This window comes from Neomonachus schauinslandi, chromosome 11, assembly GCF_002201575.2.
Source record: "Neomonachus schauinslandi chromosome 11, ASM220157v2, whole genome shotgun sequence".
NCBI classification, from domain to species: domain Eukaryota; kingdom Metazoa; phylum Chordata; class Mammalia; order Carnivora; family Phocidae; genus Neomonachus; species Neomonachus schauinslandi.
In genome coordinates this window covers 3,469,254-3,491,909 of record NC_058413.1, presented here as the reverse complement: position 1 = coordinate 3,491,909, position 22,656 = coordinate 3,469,254, and the positions used below count along the sequence as shown (strand labels likewise).

The 22,656-nt window shown below is 60.3% G+C and overlaps 1 protein-coding gene across 11 annotated transcripts in view; it reads left to right on the top strand.

The window, feature by feature from the left end:
• ANO1 (anoctamin 1) overlaps positions 1–22,656 on the top strand; it is an 80,048-nt gene that overhangs the window by 31,906 nt on the left and 25,486 nt on the right. For 9 of the 11 annotated variants that reach the window (XM_021685599.2, XM_044919229.1, XM_021685598.2 and 6 more), the window contains 6 exons: positions 3,423–3,487; positions 4,246–4,380; positions 8,452–8,612; positions 19,776–19,858; positions 21,796–21,807; positions 22,415–22,486. In XM_021685599.2, the coding sequence (XP_021541274.1) occupies positions 3,423–3,487; positions 4,246–4,380; positions 8,452–8,612; positions 19,776–19,858; positions 21,796–21,807; positions 22,415–22,486 (528 nt within the window). The remainder of the gene's footprint in view (positions 1–3,422; positions 3,488–4,245; positions 4,381–8,451; positions 8,613–19,775; positions 19,859–21,795; positions 21,808–22,414; positions 22,487–22,656) is intronic. The other 2 variants (XM_044919228.1, XM_044919227.1) reach the window with 1 other exon arrangement.

Here is a 22,656-nt window from a genome sequence, read left to right as displayed (position 1 = left end):
TGGGTGGGTGGATGATGGGTGGCTAGATGGGGAGATGGATGGATGGGTGGATGATTGATGGATGGGTGATGGGTGGCTAGATGGGGACATGGATGGATGGATGGGTGAATGACAGGTGGATGACGGGTGGGTGGGTGGATGATGGCTGGATAGATGGGGACATGGATGGATGGACGGATGATGGGTGGGTGATGGGTGGGTGGGTGGGTGGATGGATGATGGGTGGCTAGATGGGGAGATGGATGGATGGGTGGATGATTGATGGATGGGTGATGGGTGGTTAGATGGGGAGATGGATGGATGGGTGGATGGATGATGGGTGGGTGATGGGTGGGTGGGTGGGTGGGTGGATGATGGCTGGATAGATGGGGAGTTGGATGGATGGATGGATGGATGATGGGTGGCTAGATGGGGACATGGATGGATGGATGGGTGAATGACAGGTGGATGACGGGTGGGTGGGTGGATGATGGCTGGCTAGATGGGGAGATGGATGGGTGGACGGATGATGGGTGGGTGATGGGTGGATGGTGGCTGGATAGATGGGGAGTTGGATGGATGGATGGATGGATGGATGATGGGTGGGTGATGGGTGGGTGGGTGGGTGGACAGATGGAAGGGAGGGAGGGAGAGAGGGAGGAATGTTGCAAATAGGTGTTTGGGTTTTAATTCAGAGCCTTGGAGAACTTTTCGTCCTCCCAAGTGGCTCCATCTTAAGTGACCTGGTTCTGAGTATTTTGCTTTTCCAGTGACAAAATCAGTGGCTCCCCCACTATTGGTCCCACCAGTGGCAGGGGAGCCCCCAGTGCCTGGCCCTGGATACGTCACAGGATGGAGAGGGGAGTGCAGCGAGGCCAAGGCCATTTTCCTGTGCCGAGCTGGAGGAGCACACATAGGAATGCTTAAGCAAAGAATCAGGCCAGGGCCAAAGCTGAGCATGGTCAGAACAGTCATGGATACTCGGGGCCCTTGGGAGCGGGAGCCTTCCTTTATCCGGGGACATGGAGCGGGGCAGCTACTCCAGATGTGGATTGAGTTGTCTCCATCCCCATGCTGGACTGAGAGCCATAGGACCCTGACCTGTCATTCCCTCTTTCCCTCCTTCCTTCCATGGTTACTTACTGGGACCCTGTTATCTGCCCCAGGCCCTGTGCGAGGTTCTGGGGATAACGTGGACCAGGCAAACCTGGCCCTCGTGGCCTCCATTCTAGGGAGAGGTGGCAAGGGGCAAGTGCATACACAGTAATTGAGGACAGCATCTGTGCCGTAGCAGGCCCGCCCAGCCGTGTGGGCCCAAGTGGGAGGTCTGGGCCGGAGAGACGCCGGTGGGTTGAGCCAGGCTCCCTCTGAGGTCCGGGGCCACTGTGCCCCGTCAGCCCACCCCAGGGCCTGACACCTCCTGCCCTGCTTGCAAGGCTGAGGTGCACCCTCGGAGCTCTGCCAGCCGTAACAGGGAAATCTTGACTTTGACTTTTCCACTCTGCCAGCTGCAGGGTGATTGATGTTCCCTTCTTGGCAGGAAGAACGCTCCCCCGAGGTAAAGCAGTCATGCGGAGAGCCAGGGTGTGTACCCCCAGCTGTCCCACGTACCCGTGAACGTCACACGGGGAGCAGCGTGACGAGGCCATGCCTTTGAGAAGGGCCTTCTGTCCCCCAGCACAGTCTTTGACCCCCTCTTTCCCTCCCTCCTCCCTCCTTCTGCCCCCATCTCTGGTGCGCCTCCCGGCCTGCGTGTGGTCTGTATCAGCAGCTTGATTTCGATGGAGGGGAGGAAGCTGCCCAGGTCAGTGATGGCCGCTTTGCTTTCCCAGAGGTGGTCTGTATGCTCATCCAAGTTTGCTATTTGCAGAGTGACACTGGGGGCTTTTTGCTGTTGTCCGCATAACCAGGCCAGCTGAGACGTGGCGAGCCTCAGCGCTGTGGCTTTTACGAGGCATAAGCCCTTGGGGATCCCCCTCTGACCCGGGAGGAAGGACAGTCTCCACCAGAATAACGGAGGCCACGGGCTCAGAGGGGAGGGTCTGCCCTGGCTGCCCAGCAGGACTCAGAGGGGAGGGGGCCCTCCCAGGACTTACGACTCAGACTCAGTGCCCAGAATGCCTGCTAGAGGCCCAGCAGAGCCCCATTCCCACCCAGGAGTGGTGTCTTTAACTCCCGCCTCTCTCCTCCGAGACAGAGGGGTCCCCCATGCACCCCACTTCCTCAGGAGGCCACAGAGGTCACCCACCAGCAGCCAGCCTTGCTGTTAGTCCTTCAGGACGTGGACCCTGCCGAACACATCCCATTGTAGCACTTACAGAAAGACGTAAAGTCTTTTTAGCGATCAGAGCAGACGTGCGTGTTGACTTTTGAGGAAACACAGCACTTGTGTTCTGCGTAGTATTTCTCAGAGCTGACTCCCTGGTCTGTGGGTGCAGGACCCCTCCCAGCGAGCCTTCGTGCGCACTGTTAATTTTCGGAGAATTACCTAAAGATATCTGCGTGCACATAAAGCCGTCAGCTCCGAACTGCGGGGAGGTGGGGGCAGGTGCATCTGTCAGCATGGGCTGCCGTAGTAGAATACACCGGCCGGGGCCTAAACTGCGGGGAGCTCATGGGGCGGTCTCCCGCCTGCCTCCCTCCCGTTCCCCGTCCGATGCCGGCAGGGGCAGGCGGCCAGGCACAGGGGGTCCCAGCTGTGTGACTTAGGCTTTGAGTTAAGGCTGGTGAAGCATCATTGACCCACATGGGTGGGATTTCTCTCTTAACACCACCAGTCCCAACGTGGTATCTTTCTTATGACACTATCTGCGTGTTCGTACAAGGTTTTCGATCCATCAAGCTCATTACCATCCCTGCCCAGAGCCTGGGGGGTAATGGGGCGTGTGTAGATTTCATTTATTTCACTAAGCCGTGTTTATCAGACAGCCCATCTCAGGAGAGTTTTGAACGCCTTGCCACTGGTATTTCTCTGCTCCACAGCGTGGTGGTCTCTGTCCTTTATAAAGAATGACACGGTGTCTGACAGGGACAGCCAAGAACCCTTCGTGGAAAAGTCTCACAGGGTCGGGCCATTTTAGATCAATTCTGGATCAGATCATGAAGAGTGAGGCTTCCATAATGATTCCAGAAGCTTCTGTCCTGTCCAGCCCGTTCTTACTCCGGTGTCAGCTCAGCTCCTACCGCCAGTGGGTTCTGTGAGACCCTTACCGGAGCTGAAAGGTTCCTGTGGGTCTCCCCTGCCAGGACGGGAGCCCCGGGGCGCAGGGCTGTGTCCGCCGTGCTCACCTCTGGAAGCCCAGTGCCCAGCACGGTAGCCGGCACACGGCGAATCTCAAGAACTATTTGTTGAATGAATGAATGATGTCCCTGTGAGCTGAGTACACCGGCTCTGGGAAGCAAAGCTCCATTTCCACAAGCCCTCACCACTTGCTCTCCCCCAGCTCCTGTACCAAGAGTGGGCGAGCTACGGGGTCTTCTATAAGTACCAGCCCATCGACCTGGTCAGGTAAGAGGGGACGCCAGGTAAGAAGGGGTGGGCCTGGCTGCTCAGAGGCTGCAGGGGGCGAGTCCCTGGTTGGATGTCAGTTGGTTTGGACCGCGCTGAATGTGCAGTACCTGGGAACCTGTCTGAACTTGAGGAGCTTGGGGAGGGGGCCCCAGGTCCCCTACAGGCCCATAGACTCACTGGAGAATGGGCTCTTCCCATCATGTTCACCCACTTCTCCTGAATGCCCAGCCCCGCTCGACCGGCTGGGTGGCCGTTGCATGGATGGGTTGAGGGGAAGGAGAAAGCTGTCCTCTCTCCCGGGGCAGGAAGGGGAGCAGATGTGTGTCCTGTGGGGAGACCTGTGGACCGGAGTCCAGCCCATGAAAATTATTAACCCCCTCAAGGCACCAGAGATGCTGCAAGTGAGGAGGGTTGGTTCTCTTGGTGCCTCCAGGCCGGAGTTCATTCCAGCTCTTACATTGAGCGGGGACTTGGGACAGAGCAGACGACCTCCCAGGCAGCCCACCACGACCGCCCCCCACCCCCGGGCCTGGGCCTCACAAACAGAATGGCCCACCTTCCCGGGGTGCAGAAGGGCAAGGGGCACCCCGCCCCTGACGGCTGGGTCCAGAGCCCCCACCCAAGCTCAGTCCTGCTCGGGAGAAGCCGGGGCCCAGTTCGAGCTGCTCCTTGCTGGGCAGGGAGGTGCCGCACATCCCGCACGGGTTTGCAGTGAGCATAAGCTTGTCTCTGTTTGGCTTTGCCCTGCGGTGCAGGAAGTACTTTGGGGAGAAGATTGGCCTGTACTTCGCCTGGCTGGGCGTGTACACCCAGATGCTCATCCCCGCATCCGTGGTCGGCATCATCGTCTTCCTGTACGGATGTGCCACCGTCGATGAGAACATCCCCAGGTAGGCGGGCAGCCCCTCCCTGCACACGCCCTCTGCTCGCCGGGGAGCCGCGTTCCTCCTGCGGCCGGCTGGCCGTGGCTGGCGGGTCCTTGAACCTGCAGGCCTGCCCCCCCCCCCCCCCCGCCGCCCCAAGGAGGGGGCAGTGCCGTCTGAGAGTGCGGACGACGGCTTTTCCAAGCACGGTCACCTGGGAGACACTCTTGTCCGGAGGATGATGTAAAATAAGCATCCAGCTTCTTTTCCTTCTTTTTTTTCCTTCTTGGAAGGTTTTTTGCCTTCTTTTATTTATTTATTTATTTTTTTTAATTTTATTTATTTATTTATTCATGAAAGTCAGAGAGAGAGGCAGAGGCAGAGGGAGAGAAGCAGGCTCCCTGCCTAGCAGGGAGCCCGATGCGGGACTCGATCCCAGGACTCTGGGATCATGACCTGAGCCGAAGGCAGACGCTTAACCGTCTGGGCCACCCAGGCGCCCCTTTTGCCTTCTTTTAAATGAGTTTTCAGTCCTTCAGTGACAAGGAACATCGCTGCTTCCTAGCAAGCTCAGGAGATGAGCCAGAGGGCCCTGCCGAGGTCTCGTGCGTGGACTCCGCCCGCCGGGTCCCTTTCTCCGAGCTGGCTTCCCTGTCCCTGTGGCCCCAGGGGGCTTTGCAGTCACAGAGCTGATGCTCCTGCTGCGGTTCCCCGAGGGTTACATCAGGCATGAGGAGCTCTTGGAAGAAGGCCGGGAGCCCCGAGACGGCCTGGCCTTGTGCTGGGGTGTGGTTCTCCCAAAATGGCAGCCAGAACATGAGTCAAGCGGTGGGAGCCCGGAGGCCATGGTCCTCGGTGGGTACGGGAGTGTCCTGTCTCTCCCCGCTGTGTGCCAGGGCCGCGAGCCCTGAGCCAGAGGTGACCGTGTTGTGTGTTCCGGACGACAAGCCCCCGCCTCGGTCAGGGACGCTGCTGCCTGGCGCGCCGGCCCTGCCTCCCACGAGTGTGCAGGCTCTCGGGGAAGTCCGGGGACAGCAGTTCAGTTCTATCTCTTACAACTCCGCCCCATGTCTCCAAAGCAGAGCCGCGACTTGGAAAATTCATCTGTAGTCCCAGTCAGTAAAGATCAAACGAGTCTCTCACCTGGCCAGGAGACCGGCTCGTTACAGCTCCACAGCACAGAAAGGCCATATCCGGCAAATTTCTGTGTAAATGATGCTTTGATGCATGAGTAACACCTAAAATATTTCCACCCACCCGGGATCGAAACATTAAAGGAATCTGGCTTACGTCCCCTCCAGGGCTATTTTGGGCACGGACAGAGCAGAGGAAGCTTAGTCCCCTTGTTGGCTAACGTGCCATGAGACCACTGTGCTTGGGTCTGACGGTGGCCATCAGGGTAGCCCAGGTGTGATGCGGATTTAGTTCCAAAGCCCCAAGGGACGTGGCGAGTGGCAGGGCCCCCTGGGGGCTTCACCTCCCTTCCTCCCTCCCTCCCCCCCCCCCCCCCCAAGAGGCAGCGCTGCCAGGAGAGCCTCAGCCAGGAGGCTCTGCCCAGGCATGTCTGCACAACCAGGGCGCCGAGGTCTCCGAGGCCAGGCCCGCGCCACCACATCCTGACACATGGCCAGGGATGTGAACCGCATTCACAGCGGATTCTGGACACCCGTCCGACCTTGGCCTCGGCCGCCGCCCCGTTGGTGCCTTGGGTGAAGAAGGAGGTGTGTGTCCCCCTTGGAGTCCGATTTGTCCAAGTCTGTAGGGAAGCCGGTGGCCCTGCCCCTCGAGGTGCCGCCTGCCACCCCCACCCGGCCCAACCCCTCCAAAGAACAGATCTTCCCGTTCCTTGTCTTTATTTTGGCTGTGGGTGATGGAGGCTGAGGGTTTAAAACCAGCAGAAAAAGGCTTTTTATCTGGCTGGCCTTGTTTATGCCAACGGGGAGGAGGGCTGGGCGGCGGGCAGAGCTGCACAGTCTGGCCCCTGCCCTCGCAGGGCTCTGGGCCCCCAGCCTCTGGCCAGGTCACCGGGGCCCCAGGCAGCACAGAGACAGTGGGGGTCATTATCAGTGCCCCCCACACCTGCCACCACCCAGGAAGGGCCCTCAGAAGAGAGGGAGCTCGGCGGGGGGCAGGAAATAGACTGTTCACAGCAGCTCTCTGTGCTTGGTTACCCCCAGGGTAGTAACGGGGTTTCATGGGCGTTCCCCAGTTTCCCCAATGTCCCGACAGCATGGGCGCTCATTCCCAGCACCTCCATTCTACAAATGGGGAAACTGAAGCCCAAAGAGTTTGAGTCACCCCCAACCCCTGGCCACACAGATTACAAATGGTAGAGCCGAGCCCTAAAGCCAGAGCTGGTGGGCTCTGGGGTCCACTCAGCCCCACCACCCGCGTGTGCCGGCCCTGCTCCCGCACACATGCACGCGCATGCACACGCACTTGCGCTCACTTCCCAGGTACTCCGAGGCAGCAGCCTCCTTGCCACGATCATCGTTCCACCTCATGCCTGACACAGCACCTGGCACACAGTGTTTTCAGAGCGTAACTGCGAAGAGAGCCGGACGCCCACCGTGCTGACACAGGGGTCCCCGAGAGCCTTTCAGCAGATGTCCTGCTGTGGGCCGTGCATAAGTTCGTGTGCATCCAGAAATAAGGAACAAAAACACCCCCCCCCCCCTTCAGCCCCTGGGAATGAGCACTCCTGCCTGGGGTCTGTTTATAGCTCAGTGCCTTGTCCAAGTTAGCCGGGAGGAGAAAGTTCAGGGCAGGTAGAGCTGGAAGTGCCTTACTCTGGCCCCTCTCCTCATCTCCCAGAAGGAGAAACTGAGTCTGAGGCTGAAGGGCCTGGCCAGGGGCGCAGAGGGCAGGAATAGCCAAGGGAGGACCCAGGAACAGTAGGTGAGAGCCTGCGGTCTCTGGGCAAGTAGACGAGAGCCATGAAGGAGCAGGGCCCAGTCCCCACTCTGCTGTGTGACCCTCAGCAACTTACTTCCCCTCTCTGGGCTTGCTTTATCAGTGAAGATGGGATTGTAATAGTCCCCAAAGCTGGTCTGGGCCAGGTGGACGCATCTGCCGGCTCCTGCTCACACAGCTGGCAGCCTTTGAATTCTGTTGTCTTCCAGAATCAGCAGGAGAGAGCCTGAGGGTCAGGGTGCTGGTGCAGGAGGGAAGGTGCTGGGCGTTGTGCACCTCCCCTCCGGTCCCTCCCCAGCAGCCGGGCTCCAGCCCCAGACTTCATGTCTGCCCAGCAGGATAAAAACCTGTGTTCTCAACGGGACCCGCTGTCCCGGCCAGGCACCCCTCGGCTCCTGAGCGAGCCCTGCGCGGTCGATGTCCCCCACCCTGGGCTGCCTGTCGATGTGTTCCCTCCAGCCCAGCTACCTGTCTCCCCTATGCATCCAGAGCGCCCTGGGAGGCAGATGCCTGGGCAGCCCCCAAGGCCAGCTGCCCCACGGCATCCGCACCAGGACGAACGAGCCTGTATGCCCCGTGCCTGGGACATGCAAGGGCGCAGGAGGGCACAGCATATTTGTGGCTTCACCTGTTCCTGGAGCTGTCTTCTGGGGCTTTTAACGTGAGCACCCGGGCAGCTCCCGCTATTAAAACAAGACCAGGCAGCTCCCGACAATTAGAGGAGGCTGGCTGCCGACTCCCATACAGGCTGTGGGTCCTGCTGCCTCAGGTACCCCCGAGAGGTGAGCACTCACGCGCCCCTCTCAGGCCACACAGCAAGTCTGGACGGGCCCACCCCCCAGGGTCGGCTGCGGAAATTGAAGGCCTTGTGTAAAATAAAAATGCAGGAGCCCTGTCCAAAATGATGAAGAATTTTAAGGCAGTAACAAAGAGGCATGAAATCAGGCCAAGGCCCTTCCTAGCACAGATCCCCTGGGACTGCACGTACCAGCTGTGTCTGAAGCCGGCCCTGGAGATGTGGGGGGATGTGGGTGTTGGGTGCAGCTGGCCGGCAGGCCTTCCCACGGTCACCTCGCCGCTCCCCGGCTTGGCACCAGCACCCTCTCCCACCCCGGCGTGGCTCCCGGTGCAGAGTCCCTACGCATCCTGGCCCCGGGGACCTACAGGCCGCTCTCTGTCTTCCAGCATGGAGATGTGTGACCAGAGACACAACATCACCATGTGCCCGCTGTGCGACAAGACCTGCAGCTACTGGAAGATGAGCTCGGCGTGCGCCACGGCCCGGGCCAGCCACCTCTTCGACAACCCCGCCACCGTCTTCTTCTCGGTCTTCATGGCCCTCTGGGGTAAGCAGAGCTTGGCCGCCCTGGGTCTGTGGGGCAGGGGCGACTTCGGCTGGGCTCCGACGTGAGATTTCGCACGGCAGCGTTGGCCAGGAATGAGCGTGGGAGGGGGAGTCGGGGGAGGCGACAGCCCGTCGTGTCTGCAGGTGAGGACGCTCTGGGCTGCGTCCCGGATGCAGACTGGTTCTTCTGACCTCTGCCTTATGAAAGGCGGAGGAGGGTGCGTTGCTCTTAGGAGCAGGCCCTCTTTCCTGGGACCAGGATCATTGGCCCAGGAGTGCCCGGCAACGCTGGGAAGGCCCTGGGGCACGTCTCTCCTGGGGTCCTCGCAGCGCCCCTGCAGATTCCACGTGCCCACTTTACGGGGGAGGACGCCAAGGCCCAGAGACAGCTGATGTGAGTTTCCCAGGGTCACTCAACTCCTGATGGAACGTGCGCTTTCTAGAGCCGTGCCCTTAACTCCACTATCACCCCGAGTCCAAGGCACACGGCTCATCCTTCAGGATGCTTCCCCACTCCGGCACCTGACTCAGATGCTGGGGGCATGGGAGGTGGGTGAGTGGTGCCTGGATGCACTTTTGCAGATGTTTTTGGATTATCAAACTGGCCGGTCCCTCCTCTGGGGCCCTGTGTTACCCCTTTGCCAGGGGAGGATTCAGGATTCGGGCCCTGGGCAGCAGCGAGCGGAGCTGTCCTGTGGGTGCCAGAGCCCCGGGCCTTGCCCCCAGGGACCCCCTTCTAGTAGGAGATGGAGCTGGACACAGAGAGGGCACAGGAGCTAAGGGTCAGGATGCCTGCGGAAGGAAGTCAGGATGGACTTCCTGGAAGAAATGTGAGCCCCTCGAGCGGAGTTCTGAAGGTGTTGAGGGCAGAGGTGCTGAGCATTTGCAGTGCGGGGACTCAGTGTAGAACCGGAGGGGCCTGGGAATAGCCCTGCTGGTGGGTCTCGGAGCCTCACGTTGCTGCTGAGGGGCCTCTGCCCGGCTCTGCACACACAGCATCAGCCCCGTGTTCGGTGGGCGTGCGAGGGGCAGTGGTGGGCTCAGAAGCTGCTCATTTTGCACACAGGGATGGAGGCTGCCACCGGCCGGCCAGGTGTGTGGCTCTTACCGGTCAGTGTGATATAGACGTGTGAGGATCGGGTCAGAGATTTCGGTTCCGGCGCTCCATTGCTGAGCGGAAACATTGTCAGTCTCACACCAGAACCCTCAATTCAGGAGGATGTTTCAGAACCGCAGAACCCTCGAAGTTGGGACCTGGCCTTCCCAACTCGGCAGCTGCCCCGGGGAGGCTGGAGGCTCGGGGAGGTCTGTCATCACAGGAGAAAAGGGACCACGGAGGCAGAGCCAGCTTCCGTGGCAGGACAGGGCTGATGCCTGGATCCTCACCGGGCCTGAGCTGGCCCCTGCGCAGCCGGGCAGCCTCCCTCCCTGACCGAGGCGGTCTATTCAGACCCGAGGTGGTGTTTGAGCGAACTGTCAGTGAGGAGAGGGAGCGGCAGGTGTCCCTGTGGGGCTGAGGGTGCTGCCTGGCCCAGTCTCCCTGGAGCGGGGGGCTCAGGGTGGGCTGAACCTGTGTGGTTTGGAGGCGGGGGGGGTGCAGAGGTGCTGAGAGGTGCCTCGGGAGACCCGGGAAGGGCGAGGAAGGCTGAGCAGCGGGGCTGGTTCCTCAGTCACATTTCCACACTTGCTGGAAACCGAGTGGGGGGCGACAGGCAGCACCCACCAGCTCTGGGGCGGGTCCTGCTGAGGATGTGAGCCGGAGCATCTCCCCTTAGATGCTCGGAACCAACCACCTCACCCACCCACCCTCCAATCTAGAGAGCAGCTTGGTGTTCTTAGCAGGAGCCCCTGCCCATGGGTCTCCTGCCCCAAGGCTTCATGCCCCAGGCCCGACGGCTTCATCCCCCACCTCTGGCTGCTTGCTCGGGGGTTGGTTCTCCACAAGCACCCTCCAGTGGGCCCCTGGCCAGCGCTCCTGGCCCCTTCAGGGTCCCTGGGCCCATGTGTCTGCCAAGCCAGCACCCAGCAGTGGTCCGTAGGGTGACCCGTGAGCAAAGGTGACCTAGCGGTGTTGGACACCTGAGCTGCTAGACGGCGCCGTGCCCCTCTGACTGTCGGCCCGGGACGCCCAGGGAAGCCCGGGAGGCAAACTGATGATTCCACCGCCCTTGGAAGCTTATAATCCAGGATTCAGGCGGGAGCAGCATGTGCAAGGGCCCAGTGGTAGGCGTGCGGGACCTGGTGAAGGAGCCTGCTGGGGGCAGGGAGGAGGTGGGAAGGGTGCAGGGGGATCCCAGAGACCCAGCAAGGGCCCTCTGGAAAGAACTCCATGTTCTCACCGGGAGGAATCAGAAGCCAGGGCAGTCGGTCTACGGTATCAAAGGTGTTTTCATGTCTTATCCTTGAGTCAGAAACAGCATGTGTAAGAGGCAGCTTGGGAGGGAGTGGAGGGAGGTCTGACCCAGCTCAGATAGGGACAGTGGCCAGGGGGCTCTCGAGACCAAAGTGAGCTCTGCAGCAGGTGCTTGGGCCAATGGTGAGAAGCCGGGATATCCCGAGGGGGGCATGGGGCGGGCACGGGGTGACCACAAGGGGAAGGGGGCCCGTGGGAAGGACCAGAGCCACAGTCAGGAGACCTTGTCACCTCTCCCCCTAGTCCTGGGCTTCCCGATTTTGTCCCACCCATTCCCACTTACCCCATGGGAAGCTCTAGGAGGAACCCAGCCCCAGACTCCAGGTGACTACGCCTCCAAACTGAGGGCCCCTGATGGGGAAAGGACATTTTGATCATCGCAAAGGACTTGGGCGCCTGTTTCCGCTCTCATGAGGGCTGTTCCCAGGGTGAAGACGCTGGCAGGCATGGCTGAGCGGGCTTCGTGTGAAGCCCGGGGGTACAGTTCCAGCCCCCGCCCCACTGTGAACTAGGGGTCTGGGCCTCCGGGTGGGGAAGAAGCAGGCCCCCTGCGTCACTGGCGCACACACGTCCCCTGCGGCCAGCCCCCCCGCTCCCCCCCGGACAGAGCGTAACTTAGAGGTGCGTGGCCTGTCTCCTCGGCCAGGCACCACTCAGGGCCGCCTTTCTCCTGCGCGGTGAGGGAAGCCAGCAGCGGCCCGAGCTCGGCACAGAGCCGTCTTAGGCTCTAATTACCAGGCCTCCAGCTGAAAGCTGTCTGTGGCGAGTCATGCTGCCGAGCCCTGAAATCTCCATGGGCTTCCGGCCGTCGCAAGTTTTGTCTTGAGTACTAAGACCTTCGCTGTCCCCTGAAGGAACGTGCGTGGGACGTGTGGGGTGCGGCACTTCCTTCTCAGGCCGTCACCCCAGAGTGCACACAGGTTGTGCCCAAGTCTGACAGGGGCGGGTCTGTCACTGCCCGCAGCGGTCAGGAGGAGGCGGACCAGTCTTGTCCCTCACTCGCTGGGCTCGGAATGGCCCTGAGTGCCTGCAGCCTGTGCATGCTCGGATAATAGAAAGTATCGGGACTGTCCATCCACCCTGGCTCCCAGGAGCTCCTGCCCAGACCCAGCCCAGCCCAGCCCTCTCTCCCGAGCGGCCACGGCTCTGGGCTCATCTGTCCCACTTGTCAGAGCAAAGGTTCTGGGCCCTAAAAGTTTAAAACCCAACAGTCTTCCCGTGGTTCTCACACTGGGTTTCCCACCCGACAGGACGGTTACCCCAGGACGAGGGTGCAGCGAGGTGCCTAGACACAGCGCCCTCGCTGGAGACCCCTCTCAGGGCCCACCCCACGCTTGCCCGCCCCTGAGCCCGTCCGCAGGTTTTGCATGATGCACGCCTCCCCTGCCTCACCCAGTCCGGGCTTTGCTTTAAAATGGCCGCAGCCCTCTTACCCATTTTTCCATTTGGGGGTTCATCTATGGGTTTTGGGGAACACGGGAGTTCCGCTGAGAAGGTTTGAAACCTCTTTTCTCCAGTGAGGACCGGGGGGCCAGGAGAGGGACTTTGCAGCAGGTGCCTCGGGGGTGTGAGCCTCATCGGCGCACACATATTGGCAAAGACAGGCACTTGGGAGCCACGGATTGTGCTGAATCTGCCTTGCAAGGTGCGGCCGCAGAGCAAGGAGGCAACACCTGCGTTCCCGGACGGCTGCTCAGAGCGGGAGACAGACACAGGCAGAAATAAGCATAGCCTCACAATGAACGCCGTTGTGTCTCTTGGAGGGCAAAGGCAGTCTTCCAAACAAGGCCGCGAATGAAACTGTAGGTCACCAGCTCAGCACGGGGAGGGTTTCCAGCAGTGAGCACTGTGTCGCACTAGGGAGGTGGTGAGCACCCTGGCCTGGGAGGCATTCAAGCTGTGTTGGAGGACCACTTGCTGGGGCTGCTGATCTGTGTGGTTCCACTGCCTGCCCTCGCCTCTCTGGCCCCTTTGTCCACCGGGAAGCACCTCCGAGCCCCCCACTGCCCTCTGCTCCTCATTCTCAGCCTCCCTGGCTTCCTCAGGACCTCAGCACTGGTCAGCTGTCCCCTACCCCCCAGCCTCTCGGGTCTGGGCCCAGGAAGCTCCCAGCGGAAACAAAGACCTGCTGGCTGGGCGCACAGCCTCCTGGGTCCCTGCCCCGAGCTGGGAAGGCTCACCGGGCAGCCCACTCGAGCCCCCAGTGGAGCTCAGCTTGTCCAGGCTGCCGGCTTGACACTTGGGTCCGAGCCGGTACTCAGCCGGGTGGGCTCTGTACCAGGATGGGCGGATACAGGGAAGCGGTTAACGGCGCCGCCAGGTTCTGGGCTGGACCCAGGTTCAGACCTCTTAGCCCGTCACCTAGCAGCTGTGTGACCTCAGGCAAGTGGCTTCTGCTCTCTGGGCCCCAGGTTCCGCATTTGTAAGATGGGGGTAATAGTGCAAGCCGCCTGGAGCAGTGCTGGGGCCCCGAAGGCATCGTTCCTTGTGACATCCTTGGGGCCGTGCCTGGTGCCGGCGGTCACGTTGTGTTAGCTGTTACGTTGCTTCGGTGAGCGCTTGCTTATTGGAAATGTGAGAACAGCCTGGACCGAAGGAGGCTGGCGCTCAAATATAACCCTGTGCTTAGGGGCCTCTCTCGGATATGTCCCTTCACCCTGTCCGGAGGAGAAGACCCGCTTCCCTTAGCCGAACCCTGCACTCCGCCAGGCAGCGTGCTGAGCATCGTAGGTGCGGTGACTCCTTAATGCCCCCAAGTGACCATAGGAGGTGGATAGCTTTATTGCCCCATTTGACAGATGAGCAAATCGAGGCAACTTTCCCAAGCTTACACCAGAACTGAGAGGCAGAGGCAAGACTCGAGTCCCAGCACTCTGGTTCCCCAGGCCCCGTACTCGGCCACTCGTCCCTCCTCCCTCTGCCAACATGGTTAACCGGCTCTCGGTGACGTGCCTGCTCGACACAGGCTTTCTTACTCCTGACGGATGACCTGGACGGCTTCCCCATCTGTCCCCAAACATGCCTCTCTCCCCTCCAGACCCGCACCAAGGGCTGACTGTGTGTCAGACCCTGGGTGGGAGCCCTGCAGAGGTGACCACAGCGACGTCCCAGTAGCCCTGGAGGGAGGGTCGTTTGCTACTCTCCAATGAGGACACTGCGGCACAGAGAGGGTGTGGCTTGCCCGAGATCACACAGCCACCAGATCTGTAACAGACCCGACAGACCCTGCCCAGCCCGTCTGCTTCCCAGATCTAAACTAGCGCTCTGGTTACCTCTCTCCCTGTAGACGTGTTCCAAGCTCTGTTCTGTGCCTTCCTGGGGGAGCAGAGGGTTTCCTGGAGCCCGTCGTGAGGGGCTGGCTGGCAGGGACGCCGCTCAGCCAGCCAGTACCACAGGGATCTCGTCAAATGCTGTGCACCTGCTCCTGGGTTTGTGCTTTATTGAGCACCTACTGTGTGCAGAACAGCCCTTCCCAGCACCCTGTCCTTGAGAGACAAACGTGATTCCATCCCCCCAGGATGTAGGGAAAGGGGCAGATCTGTGCCTCTCCTGGTTGGCCCCCCCACACACCTCCTCTAGCTTCACTTCCACCCCAGGAGACAACAATGCACCTGTCTGTCAAGCGCAGAGTTCAGTCCACACACTCTCATTTGGGGGAAAAAAATAACAAAAAAGCCAAACAGCTCCCGTGAAGCACTTCCTTTAGGAAGAAAGGAGCATATTATAAATCAAGACAGAAGCAACAGGAAAGAGCCTGCGGGGCTTGGGAGGTGGCGATGTGGTCCAGGCCCAGCCGGCGGGGAGAGGGGGACGCCCCCTCGGTCCCTGGTCCCCACGGCTGCACAATTGCTGTCAAGCATAATTAGCAGAGATCTCGAGGTTGGTTTCCTTTAAATCCCTTATTAGTGATTTGTTCATAGCCCTCCAGGGGATCATTTTCCCACTGGTATGTCTTCTTTCCCGTGTCCTTTCTTCTCCTGTCCTCCAGCGGCTAACGTTTCCGCGGGCACAGTGCCAGGGCCCTGGACTGGCTGCGGCCTGCAGGGGGAGCGGGTGGGGTGACCGCCCCAGGCTCCAACCTCGCGTCCGCTCTCCAGTGGGGTCCGCCGGCCCGGGCGCTGACACGTGGGTCCCAGAGACGCCAGCTCGCTGCCGCCTGCGATGTATGACGTTTCAAAGCCTCAAATGAGGTGTCACACAAAGCAACTTTGAGCCCCGTTTAGCTATTTGCTGGGATCAATTTTCTGAAATTATGGCATAATAATGGGGTTTTAATGGCTTGTCAGTTCCGTGCAGAACAAAGGAGGTTGTTTGATTTGAGCCCGGCTGCAAGAAGCTGCAGGAAGGTGGCTCCGACCTTAAGGAGACGGTGGAGGTGTGGCTGAAACCCCTCCCGGGGCCGTGCCCAGCCGAGCACCCCGAGCCAGGTGGGGGTGTAGCGAGAGCTAGTCTGAGGTTCTTGCTGGAACTCAACGGCCAGTGGCAGCTCGCGAGTGAACTCTTGTTCAGAGGGTACATGAGGAGGGTGCCTGGTGACCCAGCGAGGCCTTGGTGCCTGAGCCCCGTCTCTTCCAAGAGCCCGTACCGGTCCTGCAGCTCCCAGGGGGAGGCATCTCTGGTTCCCCCTCGGAGGAGGAGATGTGTGCGGCGAGCAGACGCTTGGGGTGTTGGGAGCCAGAGGTTTGAAGCTGGTCTCTCCTCTCGGGGATGGCATGTCAAGGAGGACGCGTCCCTGGGCTGGCGGAGTGTGAGCGGCCGAGCCCTGCCTGCCCCCAGGGCTCCGGGCGCGGAAGTGGGTGGCAGAGGTGAGAGAAGACAAGAGGCAGATGGAGGGAAGTAGGACAGACGATGGCTAGGTCAGCGCTTCCAGACCCTTGCGTGCGTACCACCGGCCTGCCGGGCTTGTTGGGAATGCAGACTCTGTGGTGCCCAGGAATCTGAGTGCTGGCCAGCTCCCACTCCGCCTCCTCTGCCCCAGGCCTGTCTCAGTGGACTTACCAGGAAACATTCTGGGTGCTCCACATCGATGGAACCACACCCCACGTGGCCCTTTATCCTACGGTCAGCCTCTTACCCAGACGCGGGGGAGATCCTTCCACGGGAGCCAGGTCCAAGGAATGCGCCTCCGTGGGGCCCCCCAAGTGCCGCTGCGGGTTGGCCTGTGTGGTGCCCGGCCTGTGCAGACGGGGCGCCGGGGGCGGCAGAGGCCAGGTGGTCACGTGCCCGAGCCCACACCTGGACGTGATCCAGGGTCGACCCAGAGTCTGGCGCTCCCACCTGCTGCCTCTGAGCTGCCCTACAAGAAAGTGTTTGTCTAACATTGTGTTGTTGAGACAGATATTTGAGGAAAGAAGAATTATAGCTCAACCACCTGCTTCCGCCCTGGCCCGGACTTCCTTGTAGGTGTCTGTCTGTGCTCTGCTGCCCGCTGGGCTCTGGATTCGGGGGCCCCGGCCTTGTCTCTGGGGCCCCCTTGTGTGGTCATCGAGGCTGTTTCTTCTGTACGCTGACCAGGCTTGGCACACAGCTTGCCCTCAGTGGGGGGAATGCCACCACCCTGGCCCCGGCCAGTCCTGGCACCAGAAGTCCTGGGTCCAGCTTTCTGCTACTTGTTAGTTGGTCACCTGATTGCTCAGAGCTTCAGTTTATGCATCTGTAGAAAGGAGTGTGTTATCCCTACATGGAGGGGCTGAGGCTGGGGCGGAAAGAGAGGGGGCGTGCAGAAGCAACCCACCGCAGGGCCTCCAAGGAAAACGAGGAAACCTGCAGGACCCACCGCTGTCCACGTGGTTGGTATGGGGGTGGGGGCGCAGGAGCGCAGTTGCAAAGGACGGACACACGGACGCTTGCACTTCCTCCTGCCTTTACCCAGCCCCGTTGCTCATGATGCTTTTTGAGCTGAGACGCGGGGCCTGCCCCCTGGGCTCAGCATGAGCCTTCACATCTCCGCTCCTGCTGGCCAAGCCTGAGCTCCACGACTGGACCCCTTTACTCCAGAGCAGGCGTGCAAACTCGGTGCCACGGAGTCCGGCAGTGGGGCGTGGTGGGGTCTGTGGCCAGGCGGAGAAGGTGCCCCTGAACCATGACACACAGAGGGTCTCTCCTCCACTCCAGCCTTCCGGTACCAACACCTCCGATTTTTAAAGAAGCAGAAAATTAATTATTTTATATAACAGATCTTTATTTCTTAAACATAATCAAGCCAAACGAGGCTTGGCCATTAACCACCTCCACTCCTGGCCACCAGGCTCCAGTCTTAGTCCTTGGCACAGATCCCTCTGGGAGAGGGTCCCCGTATCTGCCTTAAGATTCACAGTGTACATTCTAAGCAAGCGTGCCTGGGATCAAAGAGCGGCTGCCCAGCTGTGGGACCTTGGGCAACGTAGTCAAACTCTGTGCCTCCCTTTCCTCGTCCATTAAATGGCAATACAGGTTTGCTCTAATCGTCCGACTACTTAGTATGACTGTGATTATTATTCCCTTAAAGAACATCAAGTATCCGTATGGAGGGCCGGTCAGTACAGTGGTTAAGTGTAGGCTCTGGGGCCAAATGGAATTCGGCTCAGATCCCAGTCCTGCTCTTAACCTTCAGTTGATCTCGGGCGTGGCATTTAACCTTCTGAGTCTCAGGGGTCGCTTGTAAATCCATGAGCAGAAATCATCCCTACTGCATAGCATCGTGGCAAGGGTCAGGTGTCCCACGTCCATGAATCCCGAGCAAGAGCGCGGCCCGTGGCGAGCCCTCATTATAAGGTAGCTGTGTTGTCACACCGCGGGTGGGTGAGGGGAGGGCAAGTGGCCCTGGAGATGGAGGTGGGGATGGGCCCGCCAGGGAAGGGGGAGGACACGGGAGGCAGGGACAGGGCAGGTAAACAGGCCAACCCCTGGGTGTGTGCAGTCAGCCCTCCCGCACCTTCCCGCTTTCGCTCGGCCCCAGGACTGAGAAGAGGTGCTGCCCGGGGCCGGCAAGGCCAGGACAGAGAGAAGGCGGGAGGTGCCATCCAGAACAGGGGTCAGGCCAACCTCTTCTATCCACTGCGGTGGCCGGAGGACATGTGGGAAGAGGCCGAGGAAACCCCCTCGTGTCCCGCTCCTTGGGAAGTGGTGCGGCCGCAGAGCGGCCTGCTCCCGGGCCTGGCTTCTCCACGGCGGGCGTCTGGCCCCACTGCCGTGCTCCCCACGGCACTCCTGCTCGGTGCCTGTCTGCTGAGTGCGCATTTGAACCCCGCGGAGCTGCCTCCCTGCTCCCTTGCTTTCCCATTTCCTGGCAGGTTTTGCCAAAGGGAAGGCTGGTGGGAGGTCAGAGGGCGACCGAGGGGAGGACCAGGGCACCTCTCCCCACCTCCCCGTTTCCCGGCCTCTTTGGCGGAGTCTTCGCCGAGCCCGTAACCCGCAGGAAGGCCCTCGCTCCACCTGGCTCCGGTGTACCGTGTCCTGGCACCCGGCATCAGTGCTGGCCTCCTGCTGTCCCTAATCCCCGGCCCTCTCTCCATCCATCCTGGCTTCTCCACTCCTGCACGGCCGGGGCAGCCAGTCCCCAGGATTCAATCACCCCCACTCGAAAGACCTAGAGAGGCTGCCGTTCCCTGGCCGGCCTGGCTGGCTGGGTGGCTCATACTTCGGGTGCGCCCGCTGTCCCCAAAGACAGGCTATCTCCGGGGCCCTGTTGGCACCTCTCCTTCACGGGGAGGGAGGCGATTCGGACCGGCGGAAGCTGAGCCCAGAGATGAGCCAGACTCTGACGCACTTCTTGCCCGTTCCAAAGCTGCACCCTCTCCTGGTGACGGACCCTGCTGCTGGGCGGGCGCCAGACTTCATCTCGTTCCATCTTGATGCCACCGCTTGTCAGACAAGCCATTCGATTGCTCCTCCTGTGACTGTGAGGTTTCAGTAAGATCAGGTGATAGCTCTTCCAACGGTGTGGGCACCTACCCGCCCAGGGGCCCTGAGCTCTCTTTAACGATAGCACCGCACCTGTCCTGACCCCCCACGCTCAGCCTCTGCCGATTGTCCCTCGGGCGGGGGAGCCTTAATATTCACCAATTCGGCCAGTTGCATCTCCGTGGTTGTGTGCTCACGAGAGCCGTTCGTTCATCCGGTGAGCACTCCTAGCACCTGTCTTTGCTGGGCCATGTGCCGGGAATCCAGATGGACGAGGCGGTGTCCCCGCCCCACACACCAGAAGGGCCCCTATACCGGGAGAGGGGACACCATGAGCGAGCGAGGTCCCAAGAGGAGTCAGGTTTTTTCCTGACACTGAGGGGGATGATCAGGGGCTTCCTGGAGGAGGCAGCATTTGAACTATGTTGAGTCTATTGAGGATATGAAGCAGGATGTAGCGGCTAAGAGTACAGCTCAGCAGCCAGACTGTCCGCGGGGATTTGAAGCTTGAGTGAGCGGCCTTGGCCCATGCCTCGCCCTTTGTGACCTCAGGACCCCCACTTGTGTCCTGGGGTCCTCAAGATTGATGGAGCAGGATGTTAGGAGCACGAGCTCTGGGACCAGGCTGCCTGGCCCCTCACCGGCTGGCTGAGTAAACTTGGCCGGGACTTGATGACCTTGGGCCTCAGTTTCTTCATCTGTAAAATGGGAAGGTGAGTGTCCCTATCCCGTGGTGTCTGCAGGAGGGCAGAACAGGCAGACTGGTGTGAAGTTCTTGGTCGGGCATGTCAGTACCTCACAGCCCACACGGTGCCATAGACGAGAGTGCCCTCCTGTCCTGGGTAACTTTGCTCTTCCTCCCGCCTACAGCCGCCACCTTCATGGAGCACTGGAAGCGGAAACAGATGCGGCTCAGGTACCACTGGGACCTCACGGGCTTCGAGGAGGAGGAGGTGAGCAGGCTGGTCCCCGCGCTCCCTGTGCCCTGCCCCGTCCCCCCGGTACTCAGTCGCTGGCCGCTGCCAGGGCGATCTTTTGGGGGTCTGCTGGAGTCTTGGATCTTGAAGCTCCTGTGGACGCGTGCCCAGACTCCCCGCGCGGACCCCTGCACATCTGGCACAGCCTGGTGGGTCTGGGAGGGGACCGCTGCCACCCCCAAGGCCAAGGCCCCGAGGTGGCCATCGGCCTTTGCCCCGGGTGCCACACCCACGCCCCAGAGCCCGCTCTCCGCCTGCAGTCGGGCCTGGTGGGGAAGTGGGAGCGAGGCCTTCCTAAGAGGAGGGCAGCCAGGTGCTGCGTGTCTCTGTGTGCCAAGGAGAGGGGCGTCCAGGAGCGAGTGGCCGTCGGGCTGGCGGGGGGACCCTGGCCCCAGGGCCCCTCGGGAGAAGCCTTGCCACTGCCCCACCCCCAAACCACCAGCTCCAGCTGGGATTCCCGGGGATGGGAGGGAATAAGGAGGAAGACCGCCCGCATCACAGAGCAGAGCCGTCGGGGGTGGCCCCCTGGCCTCTACTTACTTTCATAAAGCACATGCTTATTTTTTATTTTTTTAAGTTAGCTCTACCCCAAGCATGGGGCTCAAACTCTCAACCCTGAGATCAAGAGCCGCACATTCCACCGACTGAGCCAGCCGGGTGCCCCCCCCCATGCTTTTTTTTTTTTCCTTTTGAAGAAAGCTCTTGGGCACTTTGATCGTGCCATGGAAATCTCTTCCACTGATTTTTTTTCACCTTCCTCTTGTATGGCCCCCCACGACATGTTCCCTCCTGGGACTGAAGGGCCGGGCACTCGTCCACCCAGGAAGCCAGTGTGCAGGCTCTGTCCTGACAGTGTCGTACATGGACGAGGGGGCGAGGGTCTGCCGCGAGAGGCGCAGCAACTTAGCGACGACAGATCCCGGGGGCCAGGCTGCAGAGTCCCATCCCGAATTGCCACCACCCTCGCCATGTGACCTGGGGCAAGCCTCTGGGCCTCAGTGTCCTCGCCTCTCCTAGTCCTCACTCGATGGGGCTTGAGGGGCTCTTAAAGGGTCAGTAGGTCAGGAGCAGGGCCCAGCAGCAGCCAATGCCCCAGACAGGTCACCCAGCTAGCCACCTCCGGGCGCAAACTTCATCCACAGCAGGTCCCGCTGTCCCGATCCACAGGTGGCTGCATCCGCCCCTGCCCACCTGCGGGCAGCTCTTTAGGGGTGTGGCCGCGCACGGACCCCGACGCTCTGCCCCCAGGGCCCGGTCTGGGTCAGCCATCCACCTGGCGAAGCCGCCTTCCCTGTAACTGTTTCTATTAGAAAGATTCGAGTAAAACAAAAAGCAATCATCTTATTATTTTAGAAGATTTAGAATGTCCTTTCCACCGTGTGGTCGGGGCGGGGGGGTCCCCTTTGTTTAACCCCCTGGGAACTCATCCCAGGATCTCCTCCCCGTGACAGCTCAGGCTCTTGGTTTTGGGGTGGTGATCAGAGCCGTTGGACATGGGTCCCTGGCGGGCCCCGGTGAGTCCCCCGAGTGAGCCTCCTGCCCCCCGTGGCTGGCCAGGGCCTCCTTGGGGAGCTGGTGACTGAGGGGAAGCCTCCCGGAGTCTGACCCCGGGGCTGGTGCCCGGCGCAGAGGGAAGCCTGTGTCCAGTGGGCCGGCCTATGGGCCCTTTCCCTGAGTCTCACTCATCACGCCCTTGGGGGGCCTCCAAAACCCCACAAGCCGCAAACGTGACCCACGCAATGGTGACTTCAGCCGGTCCTGGTTCCCCACGTCCACCTTGTTCCCTGTGTCCATCCACTTTCTTCCTAGTTCTTAAGAAAATGATCTCTAGAGGATGCAGCCTATTTCTTACAAAAACAACACAAAGTAATGAAATCTTTTTGTTTTTGTTTTTACGTCCTGGTTCCCCGAAGGAGGCTGTCAAGGTTTGGATTTTTTGTCACTCCTTTATCTTCCTGTAGCCTGTCTCCCTGGGAGAGGGGCCTTCTCGCACACTGACCTGTCTGTCTGTGCCGCACGGCTCCCTGCAGCTCTTCCACCACGGGCAGGGGTCTCTGCTTCCTCCCCCACCTCTGGGCCTCTCATATCCCTCGTTCTTCTGTTCCAGCGCCCTTCGCTGATGTGCTCTGGGCCCCCCCGAGGCCTGGCGCCTCTGGTCTGCCCGCGCTCGCTGACACTTACTGGCGTCTCTTCGACCCCCACAGCTTCTGATAGAACATTCTCGGGGGCCAGTTCATGGCTGGGTGTTCACCATGAGAAAGTGGGAGGCAGGGCAGGCGGCAGCCTCTCACAGACTACTTGCCTCCAGGACACGGATGCCAATGGGCTGGGGTTCCCAGCCAGGGAGAGAATCCTGGACGGGCCGTGGACGGGGGGGGGTTCTAAATTGGAAATGTACAAGCAGCCAGCTACGAACTGCCCCCCAGAGGGTGCCCAGGGCCAATGTAAGGACTGAATTTGTCATGTGTGCTTATGTCGAGGGCCTTAGACTCACACTTAACAAGGCTTCTCGTTGACTTGGTTTCTTCACAGGACCATCCCAGAGCTGAATATGAAGCCAGAGTTTTGGAAAAGTCGCTTAGGAAAGAATCCAAAAACAAAGAGGTATGGTGGCCATTGCCAGTTGGCTTTCCCAGCAATAAAACATTGTATGCACACAACAGTATAGACCAGGGCTCAGCAAACACTATGTGCATACAGCAGTATAGACCAGGGCTCAGCAAACACTATGTGCACACAACAGTATAGACCAGGGCTCAGCAAACACTATGTGC